The sequence below is a fragment of the Oncorhynchus masou genome, unplaced genomic scaffold (assembly GCF_036934945.1).
Source record: "Oncorhynchus masou masou isolate Uvic2021 unplaced genomic scaffold, UVic_Omas_1.1 unplaced_scaffold_4057, whole genome shotgun sequence".
In the NCBI taxonomy this organism is placed as follows: Eukaryota; Metazoa; Chordata; class Actinopteri; order Salmoniformes; family Salmonidae; genus Oncorhynchus; species Oncorhynchus masou.
In genome coordinates, this window is record NW_027010457.1 from 1 (window position 1) to 21,825 (window position 21,825).

Genomic DNA, 21,825 nt, shown 5'->3' on the forward strand with positions numbered 1-21,825 from the left:
CTATCCCCTGCCCTCTATCCCTTGACCTCTATCCCCTGCCCTCTATCCCTTGACCTCTATCCCCTGCCCTCTATCCCTTGACCTCTATCACCTCTATCCCCTGCCCTCTATCCCTTGACCTCTATCCCCTGCCCTCTATCCCTTGACCTCTATCACCTCCATCCCCTGACCTCTATCCCCTGCCCTCTATCCCTTGACCTCTATCACCTCCATCCCCTGACCTCTATCCCCTGCCCTCTATCACCTCTATCACCTCTATCACCTCTATCACCTCTATCCCCTGACCTCCATCCCCTGACCTCCATCCCCTGACCTCTATCCCCTGACCTCCATCCTTTCTTATTTTCTTAATGGAACTAAAAGCATGTGAGTCACACCCCCCTCCTTCCTCCTCAGGTTGTATGCAGGGCATGGTTCCCTACCTACCAGAGTTGATGCCTCACCTCATCCAGTGTCTCTGTGATAAGAAGGCCCTGGTGCGCTCCATCGCCTGCTGGACCCTGTCCCGCTACGCCCACTGGGTGGTCAGCCAGCCCCCCGACTCCCACCTCAAACCCCTCATGACTGAACTCCTCAAGAGGATCCTGGATGGGAACAAGAGGGTTCAGGAGGCCGCCTGCAGGTGTGGGGAGGGAGGTGGCTGGTGGGGAGGGAGGTGGCTGGTGGGGAGGGAGGTGGCTGGTGGGGAGGGAGGTGGCTGGTGGGGAGGGAGGTGGCTGGTGGGGAGGGAGGTGGCTGGTGGGGAGGGTGTGTGAGGTGGGGAGGGTGTGTGAGGTGGGGGGAGAGTGGTGGGTGTGTGTGTGGGGAGAGTGTGTGAGGTGTGGGGGGAGTGTGGTGGGTTTTTTGAGAGAATAAAGATGTTGAACTGGAATTCAAGGTCTTGATGAGATACGGCAATGAATATAAATGTTTCCTGCTCGCCCCCTCCCCTTTCTCTCCTCCTCCCCCTCTCAGTGCGTTTGCTACCCTAGAGGAGGAGGCTTGTACAGAGCTGGTTCCCTATCTGAGCTTCATTCTGGATACTCTGGTCTTCGCCTTTGGAAAATACCAACACAAGAACCTGCTGATACTGTACGACGCTATAGGAACACTGGCCGACTCAGTAGGACACCACCTCAACCAACCGGTTAGTAGGTAGTTAGCGGTAGTTAGCTTTTCGGGAGGGCGGTAGTTAGCTTTTCGGGAGGGCGGTAGTTAGCTTTTCGGGAGGGCGGTAGTTAGCTTTTCGGGAGGGCGGTAGTTAGCTTTTCGGGAGGGCGGTAGTTAGCTTTTCGGGAGGGCGGTAGTTAGCTTTTCGGGAGGGCGGTAGTTAGCTTTCGGGAGGGCGGTAGTTAGCTTTTCGGGAGGGCGGTAGTTAGCTTTTCGGGAGGGCGGTAGTTAGCTTTTCGGGAGGGCGGTAGTTAGCTTTTCGGGAGGGCGGTAGTTAGCTTTCGGGAGGGCGGTAGTTAGCTTTCGGCTTATTTGTTTATTTTTTCTTTGACTCTGTTCCTGTTTTTGTTTTTTACAAGTTTTAATCATATCTCTCTCCTCTTTCTCCCCCGTCTCTCTCTCTCTTTCTCCCCCGTCTCTCTCTCTCTTTCTCCCCCGTCTCTCTCTCTCTTCCCCCCCGTCTCTCTCTCTCTTCCCCCCCGTCTCTCTCTCTCTTTTCCCCCGTCTCTCTCTCTTCCTCCCCCGTCTCTCTCTCTCTCTCTTTCTCCCCCGTCTCTCTCTCTCTTCCTCCCCCGTCTCTCTCTCTCTTCCTCCCCGTCTCTCTCTCTCTTCCCCCCGTCTCTCTCTCTCTCTTCCTCCCCGTCTCTCTCTCTCTCTCTTCCCCCCCGTCTCTCTCTCTCTCCCCCCCCGTCTCTCTCTCTCTTCCCCCCCGTCTCTCTCTCTCTTCCTCCCCCGTCTCTCTCTCTCTCTCTCTCTTCCCCCCGTCTCTCTCTCTCTTCCCCCCCGTCTCTCTCTCTCCTCCCCCCCCTCTCTCTCTCTCTTCCTCCCCCGTCTCTCTCTCTCTCTCCTCCCCCCGTCTCTCTCTCTCTTCCCCCCGTCTCTCTCTCTCCCTCCCCCCTCTCTCTCTCTTCCTCCCCCGTCTCTCTCTCTCTCCTCCCCCCGTCTCTCTCTCTCTTCCTCCCCCGTCTCTCTCTCTCTTCCCCCCCCGTCTCTCTCTCTCTTCTTCCCCCCGTCTCTCTCTCTCTTCCCCCCCGTCTCTCTCTCTTCCCCCCGTCTCTCTCTCTCTTCCCCCCCGTCTCTCTCTCTCTTCCCCCCCGTCTCTCTCTCTCTCTTCCCCCGTCTCTCTCTCTCTCTTCCCCCCGTCTCTCTCTCTCTTCCCCCGTCTCTCTCTCTTCCCCCGTCTCTCTCTCTTCCCCCGCCCGTCTCTCTCTCTCTTCCCCCGCCCGTCTCTCTCTCTCTTCCCCGTCTCTCTCCTCTTTCTCCCCCGTCTCTCTCTCTTTCTCCCCCGTGTCTCTCTCTCTCCTCTAGGAGTACATAGAGAAGCTGATGCCACCTCTCATCGCCAAGTGGAATGAGCTGAAGGATGAAGATAAGGACCTGTTTCCTCTGTTAGAGTGTCTGTCCTCTGTAGCTACAGCCCTCCAGAGCGGCTTCCTGCCCTACTGTGAACCAGTCTACCAGCGCTGTGTTACACTGGTGCAGAAAACACTGGCTCAGGCTATGGTGAGACGCACACACACACACACACACAACCAAAAGTATGTGGACACCTGCTCGTCGAACATCTCATTCCAAAATCATCGGCATTAATATGGAGTTGGTCCCCCCTTTGCTGCTATTACAGCCTCCACTCTTCTGGGAAGGCTTTCCACTAGATGTCGGAACATTGCTCCAGGGACTTGCTTCCATTCCGCCACAAGAACATTAGTGAGGTCAGGCACTGATGTTGGGCGATTAGGCCTGACTCGCAGTCGGCGTTCCAATTCATCCTAAAGGTGTTCGATGGGGTTGAGGTCAGGGCTCTGTGAAAGACCAGTCAAGTTATTCTACTCTGATCTTGACAAACCATTTCTGTATGGATCTCGCTTTGCGCACGGAGACATTGTCATACTGAAACAGGAAAGGGCCTTCCCCAAACGTGTTGTCACATAATTGGAAGCACAGAATCCTCTAGAATGTCATTGTATTCTGTAGAGTTAAGATTTCCCTTCACTGGAACTAAGGGGCCCGATCCATTAAAAACAGCCCCAGACGTTATTCTTCCTCCACCAAACTTTACAGTTATCACTATGCGGCATCCTAAGATGGCACCATTTTGAAAGTCTCTGAGCTCTTCAGTAAGGCCTGTCAGTGTGGCTGAAATGTCCAGGTCCACTCATGTGAAGGGGTGTCCACATACCTTTATCTATAGCGTCAAAGACACAGTTATCATTGATTCAAAGATTCAGTGGTTTTTGATCTTAACTCTCTCTCTCCCCCTCTCCTCCCCCCTTAACTCTCTCTCTCCCCCTCTCCTCCCCCTTAACTCTCTCTCTCCCCCCCTTAACACTCTCTCTCTCCCCCTCTCCTCCCCCTTAACTCTCTCTCTCCCCCCTTAACACTCTCTCTCTCCCCCTCTCCTCCCCCCTTAACACTCTCTCTCCCCCTCTCCTCCCCCCTTAACTCTCTCTCTCTCCCCCTCTCCTCCCCCTTAACTCTCTCTCTCCCCCTCTCGTCCCCCTTAACTCTCTCTCTCTCCCCTCTCGTCCCCCTTAACTCTCTCTCTCTCCCCCTCTCTTCCCCCTTAACTCTCTCTCTCTCTCCCCCTCTCCTCCCCCTTAACACTCTCTCCCCCCTCTCCTCCCCCTTAACTCTCTCTCTCTCCCCCTCTCCTCCCCCTTAACTCTCTCTCTCTCCCCTCTCGTCCCCCTTAACTCTCTCTCTCTCCCCCTCTCTTCCCCCTTAACTCTCTCTCTCCCCCTCTCCTCCCCCTTAACTCTCTCTCTCTCCCCCTCTCCTCCCCCTTAACTCTCTCTCTCTCTCTCTCCCCCTCTCCTCCCCCTTAACTCTCTCTCTCCCCCTCTCCTCCCCCTTAACTCCCCCTCTCCTCCCCCAGATGTACAGCCAACAGCCGGACCAGTACGAAGCTCCTGATAAGGACTTTATGATCGTGGCCCTGGACCTCCTCAGTGGTCTGGCTGAGGGCCTGGGGGGCCACGTTGATCAGCTGGTGTCCCGGAGCAACATCATGACACTACTGTTTCAGTGCATGCAGGTACGGAGTGTGTGTGTGTGTGTGTGTGTGTGTGTGTGTGTGTGTGTGGGAGGGAGGTTCGGTGTTAACTCTGCATATGTGTGAGTGACCGTTTAGTGACCACTGACTGAGACAATCTCCAAGGCATTCCTGGTCCATCTCTAAACATTTCTATAAAAACCCAAAGATGAAGCCTTTTATTCTGTCTCACGCTGTTGACAGGAGGTGCACTTGTTTCAGCTGCCCTGCGCACCGGGGAGGCCAAGGGTTCCCATTTTGAACCATTTCATGTGTCTGAAGGCACAAACTCTGCCTTCTCAGCGTGGCCGAAGAGCAAATCAAGTGCACCTATAGCCTACCGCTGGCCGACCGGATTGATCAGATCACCATGTCTCATAGGAGTAACATGAATTTGTGCGCGTGTCAGAAATAATGCAATGTGACTCGAGTTTCTCCATCAGCTGGAAGACAGTGTCCCTTTTTTGTCAGTCTTAGTGGAGGGGGGCAGGCTGAGGGACGGTCAGTCTTAGTGGAGGGGGGCAGGCTGAGGGACGGTCAGTCTTAGCGGAGGGGGGCAGGCTGAGGGACGGTCAGTCTTAGCGGAGGGGGCAGGCTGAGGGACGGTCAGTCTTAGTGGAGGGGGCAGGCTGAGGGACGGTCAGTCTTAGTGGAGGGGGGCAGGCTGAGGGACGGTCAGTCTTAGTGGAGGGGGCAGGCTGAGGGAGGGGGGCAGGCTGAGGGACGGTTAGTCTTAGTGAGGGGGCAGGCTGAGGGACGGTTAGTCTTAGTGGAGGGGGCAGGCTGAGGGACGGTTAGTCTTAGCGGAGGGGGCAGGCTGAGGGACGGTCAGTCTTAGCGGAGGGGGCAGGCTGAGGGACGGTCAGTCTTAGTGGAGGGGGCAGGCTGAGGGACGGTCAGTCTTAGTGGAGGGGGCAGGCTGAGGGACGGTCAGTCTTAGTGGAGGGGGCAGGCTGAGGGACGGTCAGTCTTAGTGGAGGGGGCAGGCTGAGGGACGGTTAGTCTTAGTGGAGGGGGCAGGCTGAGGGACGGTTAGTCTTAGTGGAGGGGGCAGGCTGAGGGACAGTCAGTCTTAGTGGAGGGGGCAGGCTGAGGGACGGTTAGTCTTAGTGGAGGGGGGCAGGCTGAGGGACGGTTAGTCTTAGTGGAGGGGGGCAGGCTGAGGGACGGTCAGTCTTAGTGGAGGGGGGCAGGCTGAGGGACGGTTAGTCTTAGTGGAGGGGGGCAGGCTGAGGGACGGTTAGTCTTAGTGGAGGGGGGCAGGCTGAGGGACGGTCAGTCTTAGTGGAGGGGGCAGGCTGAGGGACGGTCAGTCTTAGTGGAGGGGGCAGGCTGAGGGACGGTTAGTCTTAGCGGAGGGGGGCAGGCTGAGGGACGGTCAGTCTTAGCGGAGGGGGGCAGGCTGGGGATGGTTAGTCTTAGTGGAGGGGGGCAGGCTGAGGGACGGTTAGTCTTAGTGGAGGGGGGCAGGCTGAGGGACGGTCAGTCTTAGTGGAGGGGGCAGGCTGAGGGACGGTCAGTCTTAGCGGAGGGGGCAGGCTGAGGGACGGTTAGTCTTAGTGTAGGGGGCAGGCTGAGGGACGGTTAGTCTTAGTGGAGGGGGCAGGCTGAGGGACGGTCAGTCTTAGTGGAGGGGGGCAGGCTGGGGATGGTTAGTCTTAGTGGAGGGGGCAGGCTGAGGGACGGTCAGTCTTAGCGGAGGGGGCAGGCTGGGGATGGTTAGTCTTAGTGGAGGGGGCAGGCTGAGGGACGGTCAGTCTTAGTGGTGGGGGCAGGCTGAGGGACGGTCAGTCTTAGTGGAGGGGGGCAGGCTGAGGGACGGTCAGTCTTAGTGGAGGGGGGCAGGCTGGGGATGGTCAGTCTTAGTGGAGGGGGCAGGCTGAGGGACGGTCAGTCTTAGTGGAGGGGGCAGGCTGAGGGACGGTTAGTCTTAGTGGGGGGGCAGGCTGAGGGACGGTCAGTCTTAGTGGTGGGGGCAGGCTGAGGGACGGTCAGTCTTAGTGGAGGGGGCAGGCTGAGGGACGGTCAGTCTTAGCGGAGGGGGCAGGCTGAGGGACGGTCAGTCTTAGCGGAGGGGGCAGGCTGAGGGACGGTTAGTCTTAGTGGGGGGGCAGGCTGAGGGACGGTCAGTCTTAGTGTAGGGGGCAGGCTGAGGGACGGTTAGTCTTAGTGGAGGGGGCAGGCTGAGGGACGGTCAGTCTTAGTGGAGGGGGCAGGCTGGGGATGGTTAGTCTTAGTGGAGGGGGCAGGCTGAGGGAGGGGGCAGGCTGAGGGACGGTCAGTCTTAGTGGAGGGGGCAGGCTGAGGGACGGTCAGTCTTAGTGGAGGGGGCAGGCTGAGGGACGGTCAGTCTTAGCGGAGGGGGCAGGCTGAGGGACGGTCAGTCTTAGCGGAGGGGGCAGGCTGAGGGACGGTCAGTCTTAGTGGAGGGGGCAGGCTGAGGGACGGTTAGTCTTAGTGGAGGGGGCAGGCTGAGGGACGGTCAGTCTTAGTGGAGGGGGCAGGCTGAGGGACGTCAGTCTTAGCGGAGGGGGCAGGCTGAGGGACGGTCAGTCTTAGTGGAGGGGGCAGGCTGAGGGACGTCAGTCTTAGCGGAGGGGGCAGGCTGAGGGACGGTCAGTCTTAGTGGAGGGGGCAGGCTGAGGGACGTCAGTCTTAGTGGAGGGGGCAGGCTGAGGGACGGTCAGTCTTAGTGGAGGGGGCAGGCTGAGGGACAGTTAGTCTTAGTGTAGGGGGCAGGCTGAGGGACGGTCAGTCTTAGTGGAGGGGGCAGGCTGAGGGACGGTCAGTCTTAGCGGAGGGGGGCAGGCTGAGGGACGGTCAGTCTTAGTGGAGGGGGCAGGCTGAGGGACGGTCAGTCTTAGTGGAGGGGGCAGGCTGGGGATGGTTAGTCTTAGTGGAGGGGGCAGGCTGAGGGAGGGGGCAGGCTGAGGGACGGTCAGTCTTAGCGGAGGGGGCAGGCTGAGGGACGGTCAGTCTTAGTGGAGGGGGCAGGCTGAGGGACGGTCAGTCTTAGCGGAGGGGGCAGGCTGAGGGACGTCAGTCTTAGTGGAGGGGGCAGGCTGAGGGACGGTCAGTCTTAGTGGAGGGGGGCAGGCTGAGGGACGGTTAGTCTTAGTGGAGGGGGCAGGCTGAGGGACGGTTAGTCTTAGTGGAGGGGGGCAGGCTGAGGGACGGTCAGTCTTAGTGGAGGGGGCAGGCTGAGGGACGGTCAGTCTTAGTGGAGGGGGCAGGCTGAGGGACGGTTAGTCTTAGTGGAGGGGGCAGGCTGAGGGACAGTTAGTCTTAGTGGAGGGGGCAGGCTGAGGGACGGTCAGTCTTAGTGGAGGGGGCAGGCTGAGGGACGGTCAGTCTTAGTGGAGGGGGCAGGCTGAGGGACGGTCAGTCTTAGTGGAGGGGGCAGGCTGAGGGACGGTTAGTCTTAGTGGAGGGGGCAGGGTGAGGGACGGTTAGTCTTAGTGGAGGGGGGCAGGCTGAGGGACGGTTAGTCTTAGTGGAGGGGGGCAGGCTGAGGGACGGTTAGTCTTAGTGGAGGGGGGCAGGCTGAGGGACGGTTAGTCTTAGTGGAGGGGGGCAGGCTGAGGGAGGGGGGCAGGCTGAGGGATGGTTAGTCTTAGTGGAGGGGGGCAGGCTGAGGGACGGTCAGTCTTAGTGGAGGGGGGCAGGCTGAGGGACGGTTAGTCTTTGCGGAGGGGGGCAGGCTGAGGGACGGTCAGTGACCAGATGCAGGCCAGTCAGTCCAGTAGAATAAAGAACACATCGTGTCAGTTTAAGGTCACTCAGCTGGGCCTCATAAGTAATACAGCTGATGTTTATTACCAGGGGATCATATGGTTCTGAAAGGGTCTGAGAAGAACAGCAGGGTGACTCAACCACAGCCAGTATGCAGTGAGAATGGACTGGGCCTGTAGTCTACTGTACAACCCTCATTACTACAGAGCTGGTTTAATGGGTTCATGTTGCGCAGGCTGATGTTCAAGTCATGTTTAGAATGATACAATAATCTGACTGGTTGATCTCCTGATCTTCGCTGAGGTTGGGATCCACTGGTCCGTGTGTGTGTGTGTGTGTGTGTGTGTGTGTGTGTGTGTGTGTGTGTGTGTGTGTGTGTGTGTGTGTGTGTGTGTGTGTGTGTGTGTGTGTGTGTGTGTGTGTGTGTGTGTGTGTGTGTGTGTGTGTGTGTGTGTGTGTTAACAGACCCTGGCTCTATTTGATTGTATATAACCATTTTGTGTCATGTATATTATATAGACAATGTCGTGAACACACACATTCTATATGTCCAGGACACCATGCCAGAGGTGAGACAGAGCTCTTTCGCCCTGCTGGGTGATCTGACCAAGGCCTGCTTCCCTCACGTCAAACCCTGCATCGGTAACGACCTCTACCATCTCTGTCTTCTGTTCCTACTATCTGTGGAACGACCAGTCTATCATACTCCTTATCGGCCTCCCTGTCTCTTCCCCTTGACTCTCTCGCTCTCTCTCTGTGTGTGTGTGTGTCCAGCTGAGTTCATGCCTATCCTAGGGACCAACCTGAACCCAGAGTTCATCTCTGTGTGTAACAACGCTACCTGGGCCATTGGAGAGATCTGCATGCAGATGGGTGAGTCTTTCTGCATGTAGGTTTGTACACGGAGATAATATGTACATGTGAGAGATGATCATGTTCTTTTTAGAATTTTGTTCTTTAACAAACAAAGCAATTGTCAGTTTCGATGCTGCTAGCATGAGTTATCTTAATGATATATTTCTCTGCTTTGTTTCTTTCCCTGTCTCTGTCTCCATCTCTGTGTCCGTCCCCATCTGTCTGTAGGTGTAGAGATGCAGCCCTATGTGTCTCTGGTTCTGAACCAGCTGGTAGAGATCATCAACAGACCCAACACACCCAAGACCTTGCTGGAGAACACTGGTACACACAGATCCTGAACACACACACAGATGCTGAACACACATACAGACACACAGATGCTGAACACACACACAGACACACAGATGCTGAACACACGCAATCATTGGGTTTGTTTGACATTGCAGCCGATGCATTGTGGGTAAACTGTGACTGACTGACTCGTCTCCAAATAATAATGAGCAGTTATTTATGATACGAACATCAGCGACGTCAAACCAGCTCTTGATTTTTGTTGTTGTGTGTGTTGTACACATGAGTGAGGCTCCTCCCATCTTCTTCCAGCCATTACGATTGGTCGCCTGGGCTACGTGTGTCCTCAGGAGGTGGCTCCGATGCTCCAGCAGTTCATCAGACCGTGGTGAGTCTGTCACACATCTGAGGACACGTCCTTCACCTCACTGATCATTATCAACGTGTTTAGATTGCCTGGTATGTGACACGGTGTGTGTGTGTGTGTGACAGGTGTACGTCCCTACGGAACATCCGTGACAACGAGGAGAAAGACTCCGCCTTCAGAGGGATCTGCATGATGATTGGTGTAAACCCTGGGGGAGTGGTCCAGGTAAGAGGAAGGGAGATGGATGATGATTGGTGTAAACCCTGGGGGAGTGGTCCAGGTCAGAGGAAGGGAGATGGAGTAGACAGGTCCTCTCCTAGTTGGGCCAGTGTGGGTGCTCAACCGACGTTAGGTTACTATGGTGACTATAGGTTAGGTTACCATGGTGAGAGAGCTTTGTTCCTTCATATTTCCAATAAGTAATGATGACCCATTTTATTTGTCTCTGCCTGCAAATCGTCCCCCTAAAAGCTAGGCTGTATCCTACAGAACTACTCAGAACTAGGCTGTATCCTACAGAACTAGGCTGTATCCTACAGAACTACTCATAACTAGGCTGTATCCTACAGAACTACTCAGAACTAGGCTGTATCCTACAGAACTAGGCTGTATCCTACAGAACTAGGCTGTATCCTACAGAACTAGGCTGTATCCTACAGAACTAGGCTGTATCCTACAGAACTAGGCTGTATCCTACAGAACTAGGCTGTATCCTACAGAACTAGGCTGTATCCTATAGAACTAGACTGTATCCTACAGAACTAGGCTGTATCCTTCAGAACTAGGCTGTATCCTACAGAACTAGGCTGTATCCTACAGAACTACTCAGAACTAGGCTGTATCCTACAGAACTAGGCTGTATCCTACAGAACTAGGCTGTATCCTACAGAACTAGGCTGTATCCTACAGAACTAGACTGTATCCTACAGAACTAGGCTGTATCCTACAGAACTAGGCTGTATCCTACAGAACTACTCAGAACTAGGCTGTATCCTACAGAACTAGGCTGTATCCTACAGAACTAGGCTGTATCCTACAGAACTACTCAGAACTAGGCTGTATCCTACAGAACTAGGCTGTATCCTATAGAACTAGGCTGTATCCTACAGAACTAGGCTGTATCCTATAGAACTAGGCTGTATCCTACAGAACTAGGCTGTATCCTACAGAACTACTCAGAACTAGGCTGTATCCTATAGAACTAGGCTGTATCCTACAGAACTAGGCTGTATCCTACAGAACTACTCAGAACTAGGCTGTATCCTATAGAACTAGGCTGTATCCTATAGAACTAGGCTGTATCCTACAGAACAAGGCTGTATCCTATAGAACTAGGCTGTATCCTACAGAACTAGGCTGTATCCTACAGAACTACTCAGAACTAGGCTGTATCCTACAGAACTACTCAGAACTAGGCTGTATCCTACAGAACTAGGCTGTATCCTACAGAACTAGGCTGTATCCTACAGAACTACTCAGAACTAGGCTGTATCCTACAGAACTAGGCTGTATCCTATAGAACTAGGCTGTATCCTACAGAACTAGGCTGTATCCTACAGAACTACTCAGAACTAGGCTGTATCCTACAGAACTAGGCTGTATCCTACAGAACTACTCAGAACTAGGCTGTATCCTACAGAACTACTCAGAACTAGGCTGTATCCTACAGAACTAGGCTGTATCCTACAGAACTAGGCTGTATCCTACAGAACTACTCAGAACTAGGCTGTATCCTACAGAACTAGGCTGTATCCTACAGAACTAGGCTGTATCCTACAGAACTACTCAGAACTAGGCTGTATCCTACAGAACTAGGCTGTATCCTATAGAACTAGGCTGTATCCTACAGAACAAGGCTGTATCCTATAGAACTAGGCTGTATCCTACAGAACTAGGCTGTATCCTACAGAACTACTCAGAACTAGGCTGTATCCTACAGAACTACTCAGAACTAGGCTGTATCCTACAGAACTAGGCTGTATCCTACAGAACTAGGCTGTATCCTACAGAACTACTCAGAACTAGGCTGTATCCTATAGAACTAGGCTGTATCCTATAGAACTAGGCTGTATCCTACAGAACAAGGCTGTATCCTATAGAACTAGGCTGTATCAGAACTAGGCTGTATCCTACAGAACTAGGCTGTATCCTACAGAACTACTCAGAACTAGGCTGTATCCTACAGAACTACTCAGAACTAGGCTGTATCCTACAGAACTAGGCTGTATCCTACAGAACTAGGCTGTATCCTACAGAACTACTCAGAACTAGGCTGTATCCTACAGAACTAGGCTGTATCCTACAGAACTAGGCTGTATCCTACAGAACTACTCAGAACTAGGCTGTATCCTATAGAACTAGGCTGTATCCTACAGAACTAGGCTGTATCCTACAGAACTAGGCTGTATCCTACAGAACTAGGCTGTATCCTACAGAACTACTCAGAACTAGGCTGTATCCTACAGAACTAGGCTGTATCCTACAGAACTAGGCTGTATCCTACAGAACTAGGCTGTATCCTATAGAACTAGGCTGTATCCTACAGAACTACTCAGAACTAGGCTGTATCCTACAGAACTACTCAGAATTAGGCTGTATCCTACAGAACTAGGCTGTATCCTATAGAACTAGGCTGTATCCTATAGAACTACTCAGAACTAGGCTGTATCCTACAGAACTAGGCTGTATCCTACAGAACTAGGCTGTATCCTATAGAACTAGGCTGTATCCTACAGAACTAGGCTGTATCCTATAGAACTACTCAGAACTAGGCTGTATCCTACAGAACTAGGCTGTATCCTATAGAACTAGGCTGTATCCTACAGAATTAGGCTGTATCCTACAGAACTAGGCTGTATCCTACAGAACTAGGCTGTATCCTATAGAACTACTCAGAACTAGGCTGTATCCTACAGAACTACTCAGAACTAGGCTGTATCCTACAGAACTAGGCTGTATCCTATAGAACTAGGCTGTATCCTACAGAACTAGGCTGTATCCTATAGAACTAGGCTGTATCCTACAGAACTAGGCTGTATCCTACAGAACTACTCAGAACTAGGCTGTATCCTATAGAACTAGGCTGTATCCTACAGAACTAGGCTGTATCCTACAGAACTAGGCTGTATCCTACAGAACTAGGCTGTATCCTATAGAACTAGGCTGTATCCTATAGAACTAGGCTGTATCCTACAGAACTAGGCTGTATCCTATAGAACTAGGCTGTATCCTACAGAACTAGGCTGTATCCTACAGAACTACTCAGAACTAGGCTGTATCCTATAGAACTAGGCTGTATCCTATAGAACTAGGCTGTATCCTACAGAACTAGGCTGTATCCTACAGAACTAGGCTGTATCCTACAGAACTACTCAGAACTAGGCTGTATCCTATAGAACTAGGCTGTATCCTATAGAACTAGGCTGTATCCTACAGAACTAGGCTGTATCCTACAGAACTAGGCTGTATCCTACAGAACTAGGCTGTATCCTACAGAACTATTCAGAATTAGGCTGTATCCTACAGAACTACTCAGAACTAGGCTGTATCCTACAGAACTAGGCTGTATCCTACAGAACTAGGCTGTATCCTACAGAACTACTCAGAACTAGGCTGTATCCTACAGAACTAGGCTGTATCCTACAGAACTAGGCTGTATCCTACAGAACTAGGCTGTATCCTACAGAACTAGGCTGTATCCTACAGAACTAGGCTGTATCCTATAGAACTAGGCTGTATCCTACAGAACTACTCAGAATTAGGCTGTATCCTACAGAACTAGGCTGTATCCTACAGAACTACTCAGAACTAGGCTGTATCCTACAGAACTACTCAGAACTAGGCTGTATCCTACAGAACTAGGCTGTATCCTACAGAACTAGGATGTATCCTACAGAACTAGGCTGTATCCTACAGAACTAGGCTGTATCCTATAGAACTAGGCTGTATCCTACAGAACTACTCAGAATTAGGCTGTATCCTACAGAACTAGGCTGTATCCTACAGAACTAGGCTGTATCCTACAGAACTATCCTACAGAACTAGGCTGTATCCTACAGAACTAGGCTGTATCCTACAGAACTACTCAGAACTAGGCTGTATCCTATAGAACTAGGCTGTATCCTATAGAACTAGGCTGTATCCTACAGAACTAGGCTGTATCCTATAGAACTAGGCTGTATCCTACAGAACTAGGCTGTATCCTACAGAACTAGGCTGTATCCTACAGAACTAGGCTGTATCCTACAGAACTACTCAGAACTAGGCTGTATCCTTCAGAACTAGGCTGTATCCTACAGAACTAGGCTGTATCCTACAGAACTACTCAGAACTAGGCTGTATCCTACAGAACTAGGCTGTATCCTACAGAACTAGGCTGTATCCTACAGAACTAGGCTGTATCCTACAGAACTAGGCTGTATCCTACAGAACTAGGCTGTATCCTATAGAACTAGGCTGTATCCTACAGAACTAGGCTGTATCCTACAGAACTAGGCTGTATCCTATAGAACTAGGCTGTATCCTACAGAACTACTCAGAACTAGGCTGTATCCTATAGAACTACTCAGAACTAGGCTGTATCCTACAGAACTAGGCTGTATCCTACAGAACTAGGCTGTATCCTACAGAACTAGGCTGTATCCTACAGAACTAGGCTGTATCCTATAGAACTACTCAGAATTAGGCTGTATCCTACAGAACTAGGCTGTATCCTACAGAGAACTCAGAGGCTATCCTACAGAACAGAACTACTCAGAACTAGGCTGTATCCTACAGAACTAGGCTGTATCCTACAGAACTACTCAGAACTAGGCTGTATCCTACAGAACTACTCAGAACTAGGCTGTATCCTACAGAACTAGGCTGTATCCTACAGAACTACTCAGAACTAGGCTGTATCCTACAGAACTACTCAGAACTAGGCTGTATCCTACAGAACTAGGCTGTATCCTACAGAACTAGGCTGTATCCTACAGAACTAGGCTGTATCCTACAGAACTAGGCTGTATCCTATAGAACTAGGCTGTATCCTACAGAACTAGACTGTATCCTACAGAACTACTCAGAACTAGGCTGTATCCTACAGAACTAGGCTGTATCCTACAGAACTAGGCTGTATCCTACAGAACTACTCAGAATTAGACTGTATCCTACAGAACTAGGCTGTATCCTACAGAACTAGGCTGTATCCTACAGAACTAGGCTGTATCCTACAGAACTAGGCTGTATCCTACAGAACTACTCAGAACTAGGCTGTATCCTACAGAACTAGGCTGTATCCTACAGAACTAGGCTGTATCCTACAGAACTACTCAGAACTAGGCTGTATCCTACAGAACTAGGCTGTATCCTACAGAACTAGGCTGTATCCTACAGAACTACTCAGAACTAGGCTGTATCCTACAGAACTAGGCTGTATCCTACAGAACTACTCAGAATTAGGCTGTATCCTACAGAACTACTCAGAACTAGGCTGTATCCTACAGAACTAGGCTGTATCCTACAGAACTAGGCTGTATCCTACAGAACTACTCAGAACTAGGCTGTATCCTACAGAACTAGGCTGTATCCTACAGAACTAGGCTGTATCCTACAGAACTACTCAGAACTAGGCTGTATCCTACAGAACAGAACTACTACTCAGAATTAGGCTGTATCCTACAGAATTAGGCTGTATCCTACAGAACTAGGCTGTATCCTACAGAACTAGGCTGTATCCTACAGAACTACTCAGAACTAGGCTGTATCCTACAGAACTACTCAGAACTAGGCTGTATCCTACAGAACTACTCAGAACTAGGCTGTATCCTACAGAACTACTCAGAACTAGGCTGTATCCTACAGAACTAGGCTGTATCCTATAGAACTAGGCTGTATCCTACAGAACTAGGCTGTATCCTATAGAACTACTCAGAACTAGGCTGTATCCTATAGAACTAGGCTGTATCCTATAGAACTAGGCTGTATCCTACAGAACTAGGCTGTATCCTACAGAACTAGGCTGTATCCTACAGAACTACTCAGAACTAGGCTGTATCCTACAGAACTAGGCTGTATCCTACAGAACTAGGCTGTATCCTACAGAACTACTCAGAACTAGGCTGTATCCTACAGAACTAGGCTGTATCCTACAGAATTAGGCTGTATCCTACAGAACTAGGCTGTATCCTATAGAACTAGGCTGTATCCTACAGAATTAGGCTGTATCCTATAGAACTAGGCTGTATCCTACAGAACTAGGCTGTATCCTACAGAACTACTCAGAATTAGGCTGTATCCTATAGAACTAGGCTGTATCCTACAGAACTAGGCTGTATCCTACAGAATTAGGCTGTATCCTACAGAACTAGGCTGTATCCTACAGAACTAGGCTGTATCCTACAGAACTAGACTGTATCCTACAGAACTAGACTGTATCCTACAGAACTAGGCTGTATCCTACAGAACTAGGCTGTATCCTACAGAACTAGGCTGTATCCTACAGAACTAGGCTGTATCCTACAGAACTAGGCTGTATCCTACAGAACTAGGCTGTATCCTATAGAACTACTCAGAATTAGGCTGTATCCTACAGAACTAGGCTGTATCCTACAGAACTAGGCTGTATCCTACAGAACTAGGCTGTATCCTATAGAACTAGGTTGTATCCTACAGAACTACTCAGAATTAGGCTGTATCCTAAAGAACTAAAAATAACTTTTCCCCCTCCTTTCCCCTCTCACTTTCCCTCCTTCCCTCATCATTCTGTTTTTGTTGAACCTTTTATTGAACTCGGCAAGTCGGTTAAGACCAACTTCTTATTTCCGACGCCGACCCACCCGTTCTCGCTGCTTCCTGTTCAGTGTCTCACCGGTGAGACCAGATGTGTGTGGTGTCAGTCAGAGGAGGTTATAGGCTGTTCATGGGGAGGAGGAGAACGGGGCACTTCTCTCTCTAAGGAAATGTACTTCCTACATATTTTTTTTTTTTTTTTTTACCTTTATTTAACCAGGCAAGTCAGTTAAGAACAAATTATTATTTTCAATGACGGCCTAGGAACAGAGGGTTAACTGCCTGTTCAGGGGCAGAACGACAGCTTTGTACCTTGTCAGCTCGGGGATTTGAACTTGCAACCTTTCGGTTACTAGTCCAGTGCTCTAACCACTAGGCTACCCTGCCGCCCCATATGATTTAGGCTATAGTTTACTACACAGCCTAGAAATAAAAATTGATCACCTATATGTCTCTGTCTTTCAATCATCCCTCTCCTTAAAGGAAGGCTGTAAAAATAGCTCCAGAGAAGGTCTATCCACCTGCGTTCTCTTCAAACTACATCTAACACGTTGATGTAGCCCAGTAATACAGACCGGCTAATAGAGTGGGTGAGGTGACCGTCTCTGGTCAGTTAACCTGTTGCAGTTGTTTTGGTCTGGTTGATATTGCCTGTCAGGTGCTGAGTTGTTGCAACCATGTCTGGCAAGTGAGCTGCGTCACACACCTAAAATCACATTGTAGCACTGCGGTTGGGTTTGGGACCGGGTGTTGGGAGTCGGACAGGAAGTCGGCAGCAGGCGTTGTGGTGTGAAGAGAGCAGACCTCTACATGGAGACACGGCCCTTCTGTAAGGTGAAATGACAGAATGTGTCTCTCTGCAGGACTTCATCTTCTTCTGTGATGCCGTGGCGTCCTGGGTCAGCCCTAAAGACGACCTGAGAGACATGTTCTACAAGGTGTGTGGAGGACCCAACGCTCTGTCCCAGATGGCACCTGGTTCCCTTGATCTGCACTTCTGTAGTGTACAGTGGAAGGGAGAGGCTGCCCTTTAGGACATGTCCTGGGAAAAGCTTTGCTTGGCCCAGATCCGTGTGTGTGTGTGTGTGTGTGTGTGTGTGTGTGTGTGTGTGTGTAGACTGTATGATAGTGGGATGTTAACCATAATAGCAGAGAATTATTTCAGCCATCGTTTCTGTTGTCATGTCTTTGTTGAGGAAGTATTTTCTTCTCTTCCCCCCCCCCCTCAGATCCTCCATGGTTTTAAGGACCAGGTAGGAGAGGAGAACTGGCAGCAGTTCTCAGAACAGTTTCCCCCCCAGCTGAAGGAGAGACTGTCTGCCTGCTACGGCGTGTAGAAACCCCCCCGAACCTAACATCAGGTACACACTCGCTTTAAATATGACCATTCCAATGTTAATTCTGTCACACTTTTAGATGGCACTTCCTGGTTGTGGTCCTCATCCAGAAATCTTCATCCATCCCCCTTCTTCCCTCTCTTTTCCCCCTCCTTTCCCCTCTCACTTTCCCTCCTTCCCCCTCTCTCTCCCTCCTTCCCCCTCTCTCTCCCTCCTTCCCCCTCTCTCTCCCTCCTTCCCCCTCTCTCTCCCTCCTTCCCCCTCTCTCTCCCTCCTTCCCTCTCTCTCTCCCTCCTTCCCCCTCTCTTTCCCCCTCCTTTCCCCTCTCTCTTTCCTTCCTTCCCTCTCTTTCCTTCCTTCCCTCTCTCTACCTCCTTCCTTTCCCTCTCTCTCCCTCCTTCCCTCTCTCTTTCCCTCCTTCCCTCTCTCTCCACCTCCTTCCTTCCATCTCTCTCTACCTCCTTCCCTCTCTCTCTCCCTCCCTCTCCAGGTGAGCCAGTAGTAGAGGAGGAAGGTGAAAAGGAATCTCATCCATCTGTGTTAATGCCCTGAACTGATCTGGGGGGAGGGGGAGAGGGACCCATCACGCCATTGGCCGCTCCCCCTGACAGACGGCCCCCACGCCCTATGTATTTCTCCATAGCGGGAGGGTGGGCGGGACTTGGGGAGGGACAGGGGGACACCTCTAGATTAAAGATTAAGGGGATCCAACCAACACAGAGAAACCAACTAAGGTCGGGACAGAGCGGGGGTACCTACATTCAGAAGGAATAGGTTCCAACGCAGAAACAGGTAGGGACAGATAGAGAATGAAGAGTGAGGGAAAGAGAGATAGGTAGGGGCCAGCTAGACTACAGTAGAGAGGGGTAGGTAGGGGCCAGCTAGACTACAGTAGAGAGGGGTAGGTAGGGGCCAGCTAGACTACAGTAGAGAGGGGTAGGTAGGGGCCAGCTAGACTGCAGTAGAGGGGTAGGTAGGGGCCAGCTAGACTACAGTAGAGATGGGTAGTTAGGGGCCAGCTAGACTACAGTAGAGAGGGGTAGGTAGGGGCCAGCTCAACTGCAGTAGAGAGGGGTAGGTAGAGAGGCCAGCTAGACTACAGTAGAGGCCAGCTAGACTATAGTAGAGAGAGGTAGGTAGGGGCCAGCTAGACTGCAGTAGAGAGGGGTAGGTAGGGGCCAGCTAGACTACAGTAGAGAGGGGTAGGTAGGGGCCAGCTAGACTACAGTAGAGAGGGGTAGGTAGGGGCCAGCTAGACTACAGTAGAGAGGGGTAGGTAGGGGCCAGCTAGACTACAGTAGAGAGAGGGTAGGTAGGGGCCAGCTAGACTGCAGTAGAGGGGTAGGTAGGGGCCAGCTAGACTACAGTAGAGAGGGGTAGGTAGGGGCCAGCTAGACTGCAGTAGAGAGAGGGTAGGTAGGGGCCAGCTAGACTGCAGTAGAGAGGGGTAGGTAGAGAGGCCAGCTAGACTACAGTGGAGAGACCAGCTAGACTACAGTAGAGAGGGGTAGGTAGGGGCCAGCTAGACTACAGTAGAGAGAGGTAGGTAGGGGCCAGCTAGACTATAGTAGAGAGAGGAAGGTAGGGGCCAGCTAGACTGCAGTAGAGAGGGGAAGGTAGGGGCCAGCTAGACTGCAGTAGAGAGGGGAAGGTAGGGGCCAGCTAGACTACAGTAGAGAGAGGTAGGGGCCAGCTAGACTACAGAAGAGGTAGGTAGGGGCCAGCTAGACTGCAGTAGAGAGGGGTAGGTAGGGGCCAGCTAGACTGCAGTAGAGGGGTAGGTAGGGGCCAGCTAGACTGCAGTAGAGGGGTAGGTAGAGGCCAGCTAGACTGCAGTAGAGGGGTAGGTAGGGGCCAGCTAGACTACAGAAGAGGGGTAGGTAGGGGGCAGCTAGACTACAGTAGAGGTAGGTAGGGGCCAGCTAGACTACAGTAGAGGTAGGTAGGGGCCAGCTAGACTACAGTAGAGGTAGGGGCCAGCTAGACTACAGAAGAGAGGTAGGTAGGGGCCAGCTCGACTACAGAAGAGGGAAAGAGACTTAACAGATTTAAATCAGACTGTAGAAAAAATCCACCACACAGAGAGCCATAGACAGAGAGACTGACAGGCACTCCCACAGTAAGACACACTCACTTGCAATACCTAGAGCTTTGTGTAGATGGCGCTGTTACACTAGTCAGACTCCGACACTACCAGTAAGGGATTAACAGTCAGTGAGGGACAGACAGGCAGGTGTCTGGCCTCTGTTTATTTCTGGGAGATATATGAGTATTCCACCTGTTATTACTACATCACTGGTTCACTGCTGATCTCTCCTCCACCAAGCATGTTTGGTTTCTGTCCTTTTCCCTAAGGAAAGCTTTCTTCATATAACTATCATGAGATCATTCTCATGTTCTCCTCTAGATAGACGGGGGATAACTAACCTCTTGGTTCATACGAGTCATCGTTATAAGAGGGAGAGAAATAGGGCTTAAATAATACCTGTTATTCTTTACGTAAAGTTAGGAAACTACAGATCACAGCCTCAAGATCTCGTCTCCAGTTGTACCTGTTTGTGTGTCGTGTCTGAGTTTGTTTGCCTATTGTTTACCGTACGTGACACTGTTGATTGTTTTAATAAGGTAACGATGTAACACTTGACTCCTCCCACCCTATTGTCCTCCACCTGTAAACTGTGACCAACTGTGTGTTTGTGTTGCCATAGTGATATCTTGAGGAAAGAGATTAAACCCAGAATTGTTTATCCTGATAACGTGTTACAAGAGGTCCATATTTTGTTGCTTTTTGTTTATTTTATTTTTAATTTGCTGCTACTGTTTTTTTAGTTTCCATGGTGAGCTTAAATGAACACACACAAAACAGTTGTTTACTTTTAGTTTTGTGGTTTTGCACTTTTAATTTTTTTATTTTTGTATTAAGGATTTTTTTAAACTTCCCTCATAAAGGACATCTGAATTCTACCGTACGTGTTCTATTGTCTCTTACTTACTGGGAAAACAAAAGCTCTATTGTCTCTTACTTACTGGGAAAACAGAAGCTCTATTGTCTCTTACTGGGAAAACAGAAGCTCTATTGTCTCTTACTGACTGGGAAAACAGAAGCTCTATTGTCTCTTACTGACTGGGAAAACAGAAGCTCTATTGTCTCTTACTGACTGGGAAAACAAAAGCTCTATTGTCTCTTACTGGGAAAACAGAAGGAGGAATAAGAAAATGGCAAATAAAAAGTTCGGAAAACTGCGAGTAATCCGCACTTCTACAGCGACTGACTGTCCGTTCTGTATTTTCTAGGGAGAAGAGGTTGTAGCTGGAACTAGCCTACTGTGTGTGTGTGAGAATACTGTTGTTATCCTTTTAACTTGTCTTCACTTTGTTCCAAGATAAGAGCACAATGTCCCTCCAACAGGACAGCGGAGCGAGGACTCCTACAGACAGACGGCAACATCCTCCGTCCCAAATGCCACTCTATTCCCTATATGTATTCCTCATAGGGCTCTGGTCAAAAGTAGTGCAGTTAAAGGGAATGTTGCCGTTTTGTACAAAGGCACAGACACTCATAGAGTTGGATAGAGAATGCACATGAACAGAAACGGTTATTGAACATGTGCCCTCTAGCCAACTTTATGTACAGTATAGACAGCTGTGAGGTTGTCAGCAGTTTGAGGCCAGGATTCAATCCGATCGGCTAAGCACCTTTTTAAAGACAATGTTCCCACGTTCGTGGAGACCGCATTCACGGTCTGCTTATGTGAGCTCAATTGGAAATTACCTTTAAATGTCATGAGGCAGATCTAATGAGGATTTGAATCCCAGCCTTAGTGTCATTAAAGGGGATGTTCAGTATTTTGGACTTTGGCTTTTAAAGTTAGCTGAAGTTTTTAGTGGCTGTTTTAAAAGAAATCGAACCAGGAACTTCAGTTTCTCCTGAACCATTGAATACTTTCAGGGTGAGGAACAATCTAACATTAAGTTGTAAAATCCTGAACTTCCCCTTTAATATCCATATTATCTCAGCTTCAGTGAATTTGGACACATTTTGCACAGATGTATAGATGACTGACTGACCAGGACTGTGATCATAGAAGCGATAAACTAATCAATGTACCATTCAACAAAGACAATCTACATCTCCCCCATTCTGCTATCTCTATTTCTATCATTTTATCAGTTTAGATTTTAGCTTTTTGTATCCATTTAAATGTATTTAAAGATGGTTTTTTTTTGTCAGGTTTCAATGTTCTGTAGTAGATCGTTATGGACTCGTTATGATATTGTGATGACTTAAT

General features: G+C 50.3%; 1 protein-coding gene across 1 annotated transcript; it reads left to right on the plus strand.

Annotated features, from left to right (window-relative positions):
- The first annotated feature begins 335 nt into the window (after window positions 1-335).
- LOC135534872 (transportin-2-like) lies at window positions 336-20,505 on the plus strand. Its single transcript, XM_064961684.1, has 13 exons — window positions 336-622; window positions 955-1,126; window positions 2,458-2,652; window positions 4,025-4,183; window positions 8,467-8,554; window positions 8,687-8,785; window positions 8,996-9,091; window positions 9,374-9,449; window positions 9,554-9,653; window positions 17,063-17,137; window positions 17,429-17,560; window positions 18,027-18,916; window positions 18,953-20,505. Exons 1-11 carry the CDS (start codon window positions 351-353, stop codon window positions 17,534-17,536), a joined length of 1,440 nt encoding a protein of 479 aa, XP_064817756.1. The 5' UTR covers window positions 336-350; the 3' UTR covers window positions 17,537-17,560; window positions 18,027-18,916; window positions 18,953-20,505.
- The last annotated feature ends 1,320 nt before the right edge of the window (window positions 20,506-21,825 follow it).

Excerpts from the sequence above, each read along its gene's own strand:
- LOC135534872 (XM_064961684.1), top strand. The coding sequence starts at position 351 with ATGGAACTAAAAGCATGTGAGTCACACCCCCCTCCTTCCTCCTCAGGT. Across the intron at positions 623-954 it reads GTTCAGGAGGCCGCCTGCAG|TGCGTTTGCTACCCTAGAGG; the intron begins GTGTGGGGAGGG and ends TCCCCCTCTCAG. Across the intron at positions 8,555-8,686 it reads TCACGTCAAACCCTGCATCG|CTGAGTTCATGCCTATCCTA; the intron begins GTAACGACCTCT and ends GTGTGTGTCCAG.